The 15,061-nt window shown below is 39.6% G+C and overlaps 1 protein-coding gene across 1 annotated transcript in view; it reads left to right on the top strand.

The window, feature by feature from the left end:
• Positions 1 to 5,026: 5,026 nt before the first annotated feature.
• TTLL8 (tubulin tyrosine ligase like 8) overlaps positions 5,027 to 15,061 on the top strand; it is a gene marked incomplete at both ends in the record, with an annotated part of 31,044 nt that continues 21,009 nt past the window's right edge. Inside the window, 3 exons of the mRNA XM_081331944.1 lie at positions 5,027 to 5,090; positions 9,294 to 9,389; positions 12,404 to 12,495. Of these exons, the coding sequence (XP_081188070.1) occupies positions 5,027 to 5,090; positions 9,294 to 9,389; positions 12,404 to 12,495 (252 nt within the window). The remainder of the gene's footprint in view (positions 5,091 to 9,293; positions 9,390 to 12,403; positions 12,496 to 15,061) is intronic.

Here is a 15,061-nt window from a genome sequence, read left to right as displayed (position 1 = left end):
AGTTTCTAACAGATATATTTTACCTGTAATCTTTTGCTGATTATTTTTTTAAAAGTTAAACTTGTTTTTACTTTTGAATAAAATAAAAATCTTTATTGGAAGCCAGTTCTTGTCATTGGATTGATGTTGCTTTAACTAAAATCACAGAAATATCACAATTTCTGATAGATGTCACAGGAACACATAATGCTTCATTCATAGATTATACAAAACAATAATGTGGTTTTCACATAGTGTAATCTATCAAAAGAAGAAAATGAATAAAGTCGTGTTTGGTTAGGGCAGAAACCCAGAAATCTGTAAGTCTGAAATTGTGAGGTTATTGATTGCAGTAAATGGTGATGCATGTTTTTGATTTACTTTTGTGTTCAATCTACTACTTTGGTAAATGTTTTAAGAATATAAGGCAGAATCAGCTAAAAGAAAACAGGATTTTTTAAAACAATGATAATTTTGAAATATGACTCGTTTCTACTTCAGCCAACAACCTTGATTAAAAAAAATACAGCCACAATTGACAATGGGAATTGGGACTGTGGAGATCTAGCCATATTTTTAGATGAGCCATTTTATTTTTGTGGTATCTAAAGTAGTAACAGGCTTCTTTCATTTCTCATGAAATGTCAAATCATTTGTTATCCTGGAAAGGTGCAGCCTGTTGATTTTGTATTACACAACTTTATGGGAGTCTTAAAACTGAAACAGCTTCAGTGTTCAGAGTTTTACACCTTAATTATCCATTTCTGTACCAAATTCTATTTTTGATATGATGGTCTTGTAATAGTTCAGTACTAAAATATAGAGGGATGCGGTGGCTCAGTGGGTTAGGACACTGAGCTTGTCGATCAGAAGGTCGGCAGTTTGGTGGGTCGAATCCCAAGTGCCGCATAACAGAGTGAGCGCCTGTCACTCGTCCCAGCTTCTGCCAACCTAGCAGTTCGAAAGCACGTAAAAATGCAAGTAGAAAAATAGGTGGGAAGGTAACAGCGTTCCGTGCGCCTTTGGTGTCTAGTCATGCCGGCCACATGACCACGGAGACGTCCTCGGACAAGCACTGACTCTTCGGCTTTGAAACGGAGATGAGCACCGGCCCCTATAGTTGGAAACGACTAGCACGCATGTGCGGGGGAACCTTTACCTTTTACCTTTAAAATATAGTAGTTGGTTGTCACAAATGTGGCAAAAAAGCTAATGTTGATAGCTGGAAAATATCTGACCCTCCTGAGTGATGTATGGATTATGTCCAAGAAAGCAATAAGAGAGTATTCTAACCAAATTTACACTAGTTATTTTCATGGCTCAGATGACACTTTTGAGAAAGGTAATTCCTGGGTCCCAGTCATCCCTAACTCCAGTGATAGAGAATGTGAGATAAGGCCTTAGAGCGGGGGTCCCCAACCTCCGGTTCATAGACCAGTACCGGACCGTGTCATGTCAGGTACTGGGTTGCACAAACAAGCAAAGCCCAATCCACAGGATGCAGGCAGCACACAAAACCACGCCCCCTCTGGTCCGTGGAAAAACCTTTCTCCACAGAACTGGTCCCTGGTGCCCAAAAGGTTCGGGACCTCTGCCTTAGAGGATAAGTAGTGTCAATTGACAAAGGCAGCACTTTTTGATATTCTGCTTTCAAATCAGAGAAGACCTTGCTGAAAATAATGAGAAATCTAAACCGTACACAGAAATGAACTGGAAAATACATAGTTTAAGCAAACTATATTATGCGAAAAGAGTAATGATGCCTGATGCACTTTATACTTCGTAATCATTAGAATTTAATTATAGAAGATGCTGTGTCTGTTTTTTCTAAACAGCAATTAGCAATTATAGTAGTAATAACGGGATCAAATGTTTATATTACAGCCTGCTCTTGGGTTTGAAGTGTTGTATATGTACATTCAAAAGAAAGAAAATGCTAAAAGCATCAGTAATATCAGACAAATTTGTTCTGGAACTCAAAAAAAATACGAATAAAGTATAAATCAATCAGTCATGAATAAACTTAAACATGGACATTATTAAATATGGTCATAGGCCTCTTACATCAACAATATATAGTACAGGTAGTCCTTGACTTACAACAATCACTTAGTGACTGTTCAAAGTTATAATGGCAACTGAAAAAAATGACTTATGAACATTTTTCACACTGCAGCATCCCCATGGTCACGTGATTTACATTTGGACATTTGACAACTGACTCACATTTATGATGGTTGCTGCGTCCGGGGTCACTGCCGCTCGCAGTCGGTGTTGACAGGAGGACAGAGATCGGCCCCGAGGTCTCTTGTTTGTGGAGTTCCTCAGGGGTCGGTCCTCCCCCCCTCCTGTTCAACACCTATATGAAGCCGCTGGGCGACCTCATTCGTGGTTTCGGGGTGGGGTATCATCAGTACGCTGATGATACCCAACTTTTTCTTTCCAGCTTGAACCAACCCAGCGATGCCCTTGACGTGATGTCCCGTTGCCTAGAGGCGGTCCGGGTTTGGATGGCTTCGACTCAATCCCGCCAAGACTGAGTGGCTGTGCATACCGGCATCTCGGATGAACCAGTTTTGTCCATCTTTAACTATGGGGGGTGAGGTGTTATCCCCCGTTGATAGGGCTCGCAACTTGGGCGTCCTCCTGGATTCACGGCTCACTTTGGAAGATCATATAGGAGCCATGACCAGGGGGGCTTTTGCCCAGGTTCGCCTAGTGTGCCAGTTGCGGCCCTATCTGGACCGAGATGCCCTACGAACAGTCACTCATGCGCTCGTGACCTCCCGGTTAGACTACTGCAATGCTCTCTCCATGGGGCTGCCCTTGAGGACCACTCGGAGGCTTCAATGGTGCAGAATGCGGCCGTGTGAGTTGTGATGGGAGTTTCCCGATACTCTCATGTAACACCTCTCCTCCGTGATCTGCATTGGATTCTGGTTGCCCTCCGGGTGAGATTCAAGGTGTTGGTGATGACCTATAAAGCCCTAAATGGCATGGGTCCGGGTTATCTTAGGGAGCACCTGCTGCCAGCATCAATCTCCCATCGTCCTGTGCGCTCCCACATGGAGGGCCTCCTTAAGGTGCCTCCAGTCAGTGAGTGCTGGCGGGTGATCCCCAGGGGGAGGGCGTTCTCTGTGGGCGCGCCTACCCTGTGGAACGACCTGCCTGTGGAACTCCGGACCGCCCCCGACCTTTGTTTGTTTCACCGGGACCTAAAAACCTGGTTGTTTGATTTATCTGGCCTGGACTGAGGGGTTTTAAATTTTTAAATTTTAAATTTAAATTTTAAATTTGGGCTATTGTTATTTAATCCTATTTTAATTTTAACTTTATCTTAACCTTTGTACTATTTTAATTGTTTTTAACTTTGCCCTGTAAACCGCCCTGAGTCCTTCGGGAATAGAAATCTAATTAATAAATAATAAATAAATATGATCACCTTTTGCAACTGTCTGACAAGCAAAGTCAATAAGGAAACCAGATTCATTTAACAATGGTGTTACTAACAACTGCAGTGATTCATTTAACAAATATGTCAAGGAAAGTTGTAAAATGGGGCAAAACTCAACAAATTTCTCAGCAACATAAATTTTGGGCTCAATTGTCTTAAGTTAAGGATATGACAATGATGATCTGAATGTGTACTAACAAAAAAAACACCTAAATCAAAACATGTTCTGGTTTATCATACCATTTTTAATGTTACATCATAAATCTCTTACAGGAAAAGAAACAAGTGTAGTTTAGTTTAACTAATTTTTGTATCAAACATTCAAAAAATGTTTCTGCGTGCTAATGAATTCATCGCAAATGCTGAATGAAAACTTTGAAAGCAGAATGAAGGTTTCTGCTGCAGAAGACAAGTTTAATAACATGAAGAATATACCTTTCCAGTTACAGTAATAGCCAGCAACAAAAACAAACTCCTGTATCAAAATTAAGCATTCCTGAACGGGATATTGGTAATCCAATGTGTAACATCTAATACTTGTGCAATGTTACAAAAACAGTACTAGAGTATGGACTATGGACTTAGAAAGAAATCAAGCCAGGACTGGAACAGGTGTGATGAAAAAAAAAATGCTTAGATCCGTGCACTGTGGGCAGCAAGCAACATGTGTTTGAAATTGAGCTGATTCATACTTTAATACACTTGTGCAATTCCTATTCCTTTTCAGGATTCTTAATACAAAACTGTCTAATTAAATGCATTTATTCTCACTGAGAGCGGATCTTAATCACTAAACAATAATAATAATCCAGATTTTACCCCTTTCACAAATATGTCTGCTTTAGGTACAATTCCCTACCCACAATGCACAAGGTTGCATGCCTACAGAGGTCACAATGGTAGTTAGGTGTAAGGAGCAATGTAACCCTTTGTAAGGGGAGGATTAAAGGAAAAGTCTCCGGTGTCACCAGGTAGAGGAGCTCAGCTGCTTCCAGGAGGGTAAGACAAAATGGAAAGCGAATAGCCAGAATGCCAATCTAGGGGCCCTTTTGAAAGTCTAGTAAGTACTTGATAATGAAAGAAAGATGACATGAAAAAAGAGAGCGATTGACTGCATATGCCTAGGATATGCATCAGAACCTTGTAAAAATGATTTAGGAGCTCAGGTGTTCATGAACGACAAATTACACTTTGGGTTTTTCATATCAGTTCACATAAATGGTGGTGTGGTCAGGCATAAACAGGGTTTCCATTTGTTTCTGGTAAGAATATGTATTGACGGTACATTTTGTTTGGAAATAACTTAAAGAGGAGATTTGCTTCTGACAACCACGGCAGATCAGTTTAAGGACTACAAGTAAAGTATTCCATGAAAATTATATGTTTAGAAGTTCACAGTTGAAATCATATATTTGCTAGTGGACAGAAAAGTTAAGGAGAGATTTAGCCATAAATGTTTAAAAAAGGAATTTTTTAATATTTCATTTTCTTGAATAACTGCTGCTTGTACCTTTTGATTGAAATATAGTGTTAAGGTTGTAATATTTCTCCATTGGCAGGACTGTGACAAAACAGTGAAGCAACAATGACAGGATGAGCCGGCTTCATGTAGAAAGAAAATCTAAAAGCGAAGAAACAAAACATGAAGGAGAAAATAGTTAGTATTTACAAATTACAGCATTGGGGTTTATTAATGGGGTTGTGGGAAGAGGAGTATTAAAAGCAAAACAGGGAAATGACTGGATAATTTCATGACCCTTAAAAGATCATCCCCTTCAATTCCACACTCAAAGTCAGAAACCTGATTTCAACTTCAGAGGGAAATATCTGATCTTCTGTCTCACCTCTGTGTCATTTAGTGCAGGTAACACTTCCCAAGATCAGAAAAAGGGAGCATATCCTGCTACATAGCAGGAAATGAAGGAATTTGGTCAGGGGAAAATTTAGGCTAGTTGTTCCTTTGATCTAAATACAAATCTTCCCAATGATTGCAAGAGAAGATAAAAAATTCTAAATTCCTCTAGGAGGATGGGGAGATACTTGTATCCCTCATTTACATCCTTCAAAGATACGGTTGGCAAAGTATTAAGATGTTGAATGCTCTGTTGTCGGAATGCTCTGATCTATGCATAAGATGGTATTTTCATGTCACCAGAAGTTCAACAGATTTTATTTTATGCCTTCAAGTCTGTCTTGACTCCTGGTGACTGCCTGGATACATGCGGTCAGTTTTGTTGGCAAGATTTTGAAAGTGGTTTGTCTTAGGGCTGAGAGTGAGTGAGTGAGTGGCCCAAAGATCCCAGCTGGTTTTATGCCTAAGACAGGACCAAAATTTATGTTCTCTGGTTTCTAGCCCGATACCCTAATCATTCTCTAAATGGTATCTTTTTGTAACAAGAGAACCAACCAATAAGAACTAATCCTAATCAATATATTTATTATTCACCTGCTGTGGTGAAATAGTCTTATTTCAATGCTTCAGTAAGATGAATTAGAATTCAATGAATCCCATGAAATTCTATTTCTGACTCCCTTTTACTATTGGTATTCTAATAACCATGAGTTCAACTCCTTTAAGCTATATCCAGAGTTGAACTTGGTTAATGGGCTTTGAAGAAGCAAGGCAGAAAGTAGGGTATCAGAGTAGAGTGAACTTTTAAACATTGGTTTTGGAGAAGATTCCTGAGAAAAAACCCTGATAACCAAGAAAACAAACAAATGGATCAAATCAACCAATCAACCAGAGTTCTCACTCAAGGCGCAAATAAACAGATTCAAATTATTATATTTTAGACATGTTAAGCAAAGACTTGGAGAAGTCTATAATGCTCATAGATTCATTGGGCTGGAAGGGACCTTGGATGTCCTCTAGTCTAAGAAAAAGGTGGCAGGAAACGAGGTGATTAGCATCAATATGGTTGGACTCAATTATAGCAGTAATATGTGCACTGTTGGAAGACACGAAGGACCAGGTTGGGAACAGATCCACCTGGATATGGTGAGTAAGAGTTCATACCATCTTGATAGCACATAATCGAACTAAATATAGCTGAAGACATAAACTCTAACAGTGAACTCCAAACTACTTTCTACTTTAGAGTAAGTTTACCAGAATCCTTAATTATGTAGTATAGAGTATCATAGAATCATAAGGCTGGGAGGGATCGTGGAGGTCTTCTAGTCTAACCTTCTGCCCAGGGCAGGAGTCCTTATTCTATCCTGTACAGATAGTTGTCTAATCTTAAAAAAACCTCAGTGATGGAGCACCCAAGCAAGCTGTTTTGCTGACAAATTGTTCTCACTGTCAGGAAATTTATCCTTAGTCCTAGTTTGGATCTTCCTGTGATACGTGTCCACTCATTTCTTATTGTACTGCCTTCATTGCTCATTGCCTCTTGTACTGCCACTCTTCCCTGTGACAGCCTTTCAAGTATTGGAAGATGGTTATCATGTCACCCTAGTTCCCGTAGCCATTCATTATACAGTTAGCTTCCAGACCCCTTATCTTTGTTGCTCTTCTTTGACTCTTTCTAGGTCCATAGCATCTTTTTTGTATCATGGCAACCAGAACTTGATGCAGTATTCCAAGTATGGACTATTAGTGCAGTACAGAGTGGGATTATCAGTTCTCGTGATCGTGACTGTATCCCTCTGCTAATGCAGCCTAGGACTGCATTGATTTATTTTGGCAGCTGCAGCTCACTTCTGGCTCATTCTTAAGTGGTAGTCCACTATGACATCTAGATTCCCCTCACAAGTACTACTGTTGAGCCAGGTACTGCCTAGTCTGTGTCTGTGCATTTGGATTTTCCTACGTAAGTGGAGGAACTTACTTTTCTCACTACTGAACTGTATCTTGTTGGAAAGGGCTGAATGCCCAAGTATGTCAAGATTCTTCTGAATTTTGAGTCTGCCTTCCAAAGTGTTAGCAATATACTCCAGCTTAGTGTCATCTACAAATTTGATGAGTGCCCCTTCATCCGTCATTTAGGTGGGATGATCTAGATGATGTTGAATAGTACTGGGCTCAAGACAGAACCTTGAGGTACCTCACTGCATGCTTCCCTCCACATAGATGTAATTCCATTGAGGACTATACAGCTTTCCATAAATAAGTTTCCTAACAAGATGATAAATGATTGTATGCAGAGAGATAGGTTTAGCTTAATCCTGCAGGACATACTTCCATGCTCCCACATAAAGATGTATAAGATTATTTTGTATTTTAGGATGTCCATATGAGCTATTGGGTTAGCTATTGCTAGAGATGGGATTCTAGGTCACAGTAAATGGACATTTGGTTTAAAATAATTATGGAACAGAACGCAAGCCATCTAGTAGTTTACCCTCCAGTATATATGACAAGTGTATGGATGAGTGTAAGACAAGTGAAGGAATATTTTATCCTAGAATATGCGCTGGTTCTCATAAAAAGTTACACATCTAAATCTTAATACATGAAAATGATGTGATGAAATTAATTTGGCTATAGGTTATAACAATTTGGCTTCAATGTGAAGTAATTAAAACATTTAAAGGGTCATAAGGTATTTTCCGCCTTTCTGAAAATAAAGAAAAATTCCAAAGATTCTTAGAAATCTTCTCCCAAGAGTTTCTATAGTCTTTTCCAATCTTAAAAATTCTAACATCAGAAAGATGAGGAAACAGGAATGGAAGACTGGTTTAGCAGTATCTCAGGAAGAAGATAGCAAAAACGCAGTAGGCTAGGCTTATCAGGGCATGGTTTTGTGTGCTGCCTGCATCCATGGATGGGGCTTTGCTTGTTTGTGCAGACCGGTTGCTGGCATGCCGTGGCCCGGTACCGATCCACAGACCTGGGGTTGGGGATCCCTACTCTACTGTGATCCCAGCCATTACTGGTCACCTGACTTCATTTCCAATGTTGTTATCCCCCATGCAACTGCCACCTGATGCTGTTGGCTGAAGAGGGAATGACATTATAGTAACACAGGTGTAGCTGGGGCTACCTAAGGAGTCTCCCTCATGGTTATGCCATGAGATGAAAGTAATGTCATGGGAACAAGGCAGAGAAAGGTTGTTGCCAGGCTATGGTTCAGCGTAATCAATAATAGCATGACAAAGTAGCAAGAATGGTGCATTAGAATATCTTGAAAAAATACAATTTGCCTGCAAGTAGGAAGTGACAAGACCATAAAATAGAGAAAGTAATAGAAAATGAAGAAGCTAAAGTACTCTGAGACTTTAGAATCTGAACAGACCAAGCACCTGCCACATAACACCCTAGATTTAACAATTATTGATAAGACAGACAAAAAAAGTCTGTATTGATGTGGCAGTACCTCAAGACAGCAGAATAGAAGACAAAGAATTGAAGAAAATCATAGAATAGAAAGAGCTGCAAGCAGAAATAGAATTACTGTGGCAAAAGGAAGCAAAAATACTACTAACGGTTATTGGCACCTTGGATGCAATCCCAAAGCAACTGAAGCATTATTTGAACACCATCAGCACTGACAAAATCACTACCAGTCAATTGCAAAAGGCAGCTTTACTTGGAACAGCTTACATCCTGTGACAATACCTTTAACACCATCAAACAACACCCTTTGCCTATTCCACATCCTTGGGAAGGATTCAACAGGTGGCTAAAAATGGAAAATCCAGTCTAAACATCTGGCTGATTGTACAACAAACCATAATTTATTGAACATTTATAGACCTTCTGCCCTGTAGGCAAGATGCCAATTTGCCTCTGATCTGAGCATTCAGAGGAGGCCTGCCTGTTAGTTTGTTTAATTCCACATATGTAAAAATGCACTCCAATTCTAGTTTCTATTCGTCATCGTTCATCTGACAAGTTTTGCTCATTTTCTATCAGGTTTAACAGAGTCTGAACTCTCCCCTGAAAAGAACCTGAATATTGCTTTGGACAATTGCCTTCCTGTAGTTTCCTGCCACCATGGGATGTTTCCTGGTATGTTTCCAGTATCTATGTACTGGAATATTGAGCATTCATTTAAAAAAAATATTGTGAAATATTTCACAGGAGCTGATTAATACACACAGTGCATTTTGGTCGGGAATATATGGTATAAGAAAATTAGAGCAACTGTATCTGATCAGAGGAGCAAAAATAGTCTTCAGTATGCACCGTGTGTATCTGTCTTCAAGTCAGTTTGAGTCCTGGTGACTGCTGGACTAGTGCCTGCAGTTTTCTTGGTAAAATTCAAAAGTGGATTGCCCTTGTGTTCTTCCTAGGACTGAGAAAGACTGACTGGCCCAAGGTCACCCATATGGCTTTGTGCTTACGATAGGACTAGAACTCAGATTTTCCCCAGTCCTAGCCTATTGCCTTAACCACAACGCCAAATTGGCTGCAGTACAAATATTTTTACAGGTCAGCCTCTGGTTCCCTTTTGTATTTTAAAAAAAATAATTAAAAGAATGAGAAGCTGCCATATTTAGGCCCTCCAGCAGCATCTTCATTTATTCCAGGAATGCTGTAACTATAGATCCTGAATCGTGCCAAAACTCTTAAAAAAAACAACGATGACAGGCTGCATGTTAATGCACAGTTTGGAAGTGTACTCAAATGCCCAGAAAAGGGATACTGTAAAGTCAAAGCATAGATAGTAGAAAATGTCCTATGGAAGCAGGCAAAGGGAGATAGCAATCTGTTAAATCCATGTTTTCCAACTGCTCTGTCCCCATGGCAGTGATTTTATGAGTTACACCCTCCCACACCCCACCATAGTCCTTTGTGAGAATGTTCCTAGCTTCTTACCAGAATTCCAAATGTGTCCACCAACCCTAAAAGGTTGAAGTCTCCAGAGTAAAGGATTAGAGCTTTGGACTGTGCTCCTATGATCCCAACCATCATAGGATTCCAACTTCAGAGGGTGTAATATAGATCAGATTCCTTTTTCTGTCTCACTGCAAAATGCTAGTTCATTTCTGTATCAAAATACTCCAACACAAGGGAGTCTGTAACAGGTGTGACAAGTGGTTGGACACAGGGAGCAAAGAAGCCACTGGGTCCATCAGGTATCTCACAACCACAACTCCTCACTCTGACAGAACATTCAGATTAGGCCTGAGGTTCGTACAACTGAATGACTACGGTTAAAAATCACAGAGCTGCCAATAAGGGGAAGGAGAAACATCATTGCTTTTGCATCCTCTTGGTCTAATTTTTCTGGGTACTTTAGGTGGAGGCTAGAAGCATGAGATAAAAAACTGACTCTAGATTAGGAAGTTAGAAAATTAAAAGTTGCTACCTTTTTTTACAAGATCTATGGAGACATGTCTGTCTGTAGTCAGAAACCAAATATCCAAAGAGCAAAATGTCCCTGAAACAAATTTTGCTACGTCCCATTATGGGTAGTCCTCAGTTAACAACTGCCCTATTTAGTGACTATTCAAACTTACAATGATGCTGAAAAAGTAGGTTCATAGCTGTTGCTTATAATTACGGGAGTCATAGGATCTCCATGGTCTTGTCATCATGATTTTGGCCCTTGGCAACCAGTGTGATTTACAACAGTTAACTGTCCCAAGTCATGTGATCGCCATTTGGGAGTGTCACAGCTGACTTCCAACAAAGTCAATGAGGCCAGTGAGTCACAAGTCTCAGTGACATGACACCTCACTTAATGACTCTAATGGAACTGATATTGTAAGTCAGGTGTGGTCACATTTAATGATCATGTCGCTTAGTAATTGAGTTGCTGGACCCAATTGCCATTACCTGTACTGCTAGCATGATGTGCTTGAAAGCATGAGAAAAGAGGGGTGGGGAAGTAAGATTAATTTAGAATAATAACCTCCTTTCATTACATTTCATTTTCTGAAAGAAGATCTGCCATCATTTCTGACTCTCAGCTCTTCTCAGATGGAATGTCCCTCATTGTAAGTGCATTTGTTTCCAATAATCTCCCATGGCAACATTCCAAGAGAAGAAATAGGCAATAAACCTTCATTCCATACTGATAGATACTAAGATGAAAGAAGGACTTGGGGAAATTTTCTCAAAGACTTTGGCAATGGTTTGATCTAGTGGTTAAGGCTCCGGGCTAGAAACCAAGAGACTGAGTTCTAGTCCCACCTTAGACATGAAAACCTGCTGGGTGACTCTGGGGCCAGTCACTCTCTCTCAGCCCAACCTACCTTACAGGGTTGTTGTTATGGGGAAAATAAGAGGAGGAAGGAGTATTAGGTATGTTTGGTACTTATAAAATTAATAAAGACAGAATAAAAATAAAAAAAATGTTACTCTTTTGCTAACCCCACTGAAAAATATGGAAGATGAAGAGCATAACAGAGTTTGCACATTTCATGGAAGCTTATGTAGTGGTGGAAACTGTAATTTTTACGAATTTGGGTAATTATACTTGCTGAAAATATGAGGCTAAATTTAGTATAGACAAAGGGTGTCCATCTTTGGCAACTTTAAGACTTGTGGCTGGGGAATAGTGCACAGTTCAAAGCACACTGAAGATGTCCTCCAGAATGGAGATGAAATGTTTGCAGCCAAATCACAAAGCTTGGAGATCAAAGCAACAGCCCAACTTGTAGGTATATGTGTCCATCAATCTGAAAAGGTAGTAAGGCAGAGGTTGATAAGATCCATGATTTTCAGGTATTTTGATCTTATTGAATTTGGTCAAGTGTGTTGTGCAGTACTGCTGCCATGGATTCATTCATTAGTTCTGGTTCTATGGATGTAAAGAGTGCTGTGACATTGAATGAAATCATACTCTTATCTTCAATTATTAGGTCTTTAATTATTCTGGAGACAGTGTAATGCAGAGAATATTTGCTCCCCTCTATGAGATGTCCAAGTGTTGTTTATGTAAATTCTTTAGCTGTTTTGTGCATGATAAGAATTACCAAATAACCTCATTTTTTCCAGTGCATTTCTAATTCTACATTGTTCTCCTTTTATTTAACTCTTTTTATAACATAGTGTTTTTTTCTTTATATTTTTAGAGTTCACTCCAAGATCAGTGGAAGAATTGCCTCCTCCCCCCAAAATAGACAAATACAAGCTTGCAAGATTTTTAGCAGATAAAGCCATCAGGGTATATTTAGTAGCAAATTTTTTGAAATAGTATTTGTGTTGTAGCATGTCTAGCTCATTTCTGGAATTAAACCATTTAAAAATATTCTACAAACATACTAAATATAGCACTAGTGCTCCTGAAATAAAAAAGGGAAAATACTTCATTGAACAAATACAGGCAAAAGTGAGAATAGGATTGGCATCTGTTTAAAAATACAGCTCCATAATTTTTCACACTCAGAGTAATGTCTATATTTTTTCATTCTTCCAAAAGGTTCTTAAAAGCTGGGTTCATGCCAATATTTTTTTTTCCTTCAGTGATTTTAAAGTAATTTGAAAAGGAATTTTTCAGTGCATTTCCCCAAGTTTTCAGATCTGTCAAATGTCTGCAAGATCTAATTAATCCAGAGATGGTGATGGGAGAAAAAGAATAATATCTGTATATCTATTGAAGGGACGCGGTGGCTCAGTGGGTTAGGATGCTGAGCTTGTTGATCAGAAAGTCGGCAGTTTGGCGGGTCGAATTCCGAGTGCCGCGTAACAGAGTGAGCGCCTGTTAGTCGTCCCAGCTTCTGCCAACCTAGCAGTTCGAAAGCACGTAAAAATGCAAGTAGAAAAATAGGGACCACTACGGTGGGAAGGTAACAGCGTTCCGTGCGCCTTTGGCGTCTAGTCATGCTGGCCACATGACCACGGAGACGTCCTCGGACAAGCGCTGGCTCTTCGGCTTTGAAACGGAGATGAGCACCGGCCCCTAGAGTCGGAAACGACTAGCACGCATGTGCGGGGGAAACTTTACCTTTTTATCTATTGTAAGATGGTTCAATCAACTGTTGTTCAAAATTCTTCAGGTTTGCTCTCTGCCCCCAGCAAACTGCTATTATGTGTTGGTGAGGTGGTGCCTGAGCCAGTCAAGTTTGGCTTTCGGATCTCATTCTTCAGTGACTCCCTTCAGTGCTTTGCTGAGTTCAGGGTGTCATGGTTCCGATAGACAGAGACTCAGAAGTAGGTCTGAAAAGATCTAAATGTCCTAAGTATCAAATTATACCATTGGGAAATCATGCCAGTATGTCAATTCTCCTATACATAAATAGGAGAATTTAGCTTTCCTTGGCCTGCTTTTCCTCTTAGTCTTTTGCTGATTGCAAGTGGAACATGAGAGGGAAAGTACCCATGCCAGACCTGCTTCCAATAATGTCAAAGACACAGAAGCCCAGCTGTAGGCTTCCTAGTCAGGATGGGATTCTTCCTTATCCAGACGAGATTCCTCTGTGTATATTGCCATGATGATTTGGGGACAACAAGAGTATCATGGCATATGCCGGTCTGCCCTCTGCCACAATACAGAAAAACTCAAGCATGTTTGTTTCCTGATTATTATCTGTAAACGTTGTATGCAGCTCAGAAGAGGGAATCTCTGACTCTTCTTTCAGGTACTGCTGAACTATAACTCCTAATATTCCTAATACTGTATGGCCATCAGTCTTAGGGCTGTTGGGAAACTCCACTTAAGCAACTTAGAAGGCCACAGATTCCCCATTCCCTATTACAGTTAGTCCACAGCATAATATGTATTATTATTTTATATTCTTCAACAGAGCATGATTTCTTCTCTGTTTGTGATGTAAGAAAACAGAGTCCTCCCCACTCACCATACAGAATATCTTATTTTCTGTGATTACTCTCAAATACTATATTTCCCCTCCACCTTTATGATTATCAATCAGTCAAATCAGCTTGCTACTTTTTTCACTCCTCTCTAATACTTTTCCACTTGAGAGCCATAACCTCATTCATTTCTCATGAGACCATCTTTGGTTTTGAGAATTGCTTTGTGTCTCGGAACCAATAGGGACTCTTGTTTGAGAACTTTATTTTTTGTTGTTGTCTTTTTTGAGTCCTCATTCACGTGCTGAGATCTGGGGAAAAGAAGAGGATATCTACCATCACAAAACTTTTGTATCACCTGTTTGAGAGGCTGCCATGGAGTCCAACTTTTGTACATGTTTGTTCAAACTTTCACACAAATACATGGCATAAAATGCACAATATAGTTGCACACATATAGCGCCAGCAACACTAATAACAAGATGATGCTGATAGCTCCTGACCTGGAAGTTGACAGGATTTAAATTGGAATCATGTGTGGCTCAACATCCTTGGAGACAGTCTCAGAGATGTCCAACTGTTGTTACTAAAAGGTTATCTTTATACAACAGAAGGTCAAATATTAACCATCTCACTGGGAGTAATTTTATTAGGTTTAACTTTAATTAAATGTATATTTTTACAGAAATCAATTTTATTTTTTAAAAAAAGGGAAACCCTTTTTCAAATTAAGTTTTTGTCCTGGTCTACTATTTGGCTTGGATAAGCTATCCAAGTCCAATGGAGCCTTCAGGCAGTTTAGAGCAACATTAATTTGCCTGAAAACATTGAGGGCAATACAGTGATGGAAGAGAAACTGCACAGTATGGTGAAAAATGTTGATGCTAACCATGATAGTGCAATCAAAGCTTTGGAGTTTTTTTTGTGCATTGCACTTTATTTTTGAGAGAGACTTTTAAAAAATTAGCTAAATACAA

This window comes from Vipera berus, assembly GCF_964194415.1.
Source record: "Vipera berus genome assembly, chromosome: 6".
In the NCBI taxonomy this organism is placed as follows: domain Eukaryota; kingdom Metazoa; phylum Chordata; class Lepidosauria; order Squamata; family Viperidae; genus Vipera; species Vipera berus.
This window is presented reverse-complemented; position numbering and strand designations above follow the sequence as displayed.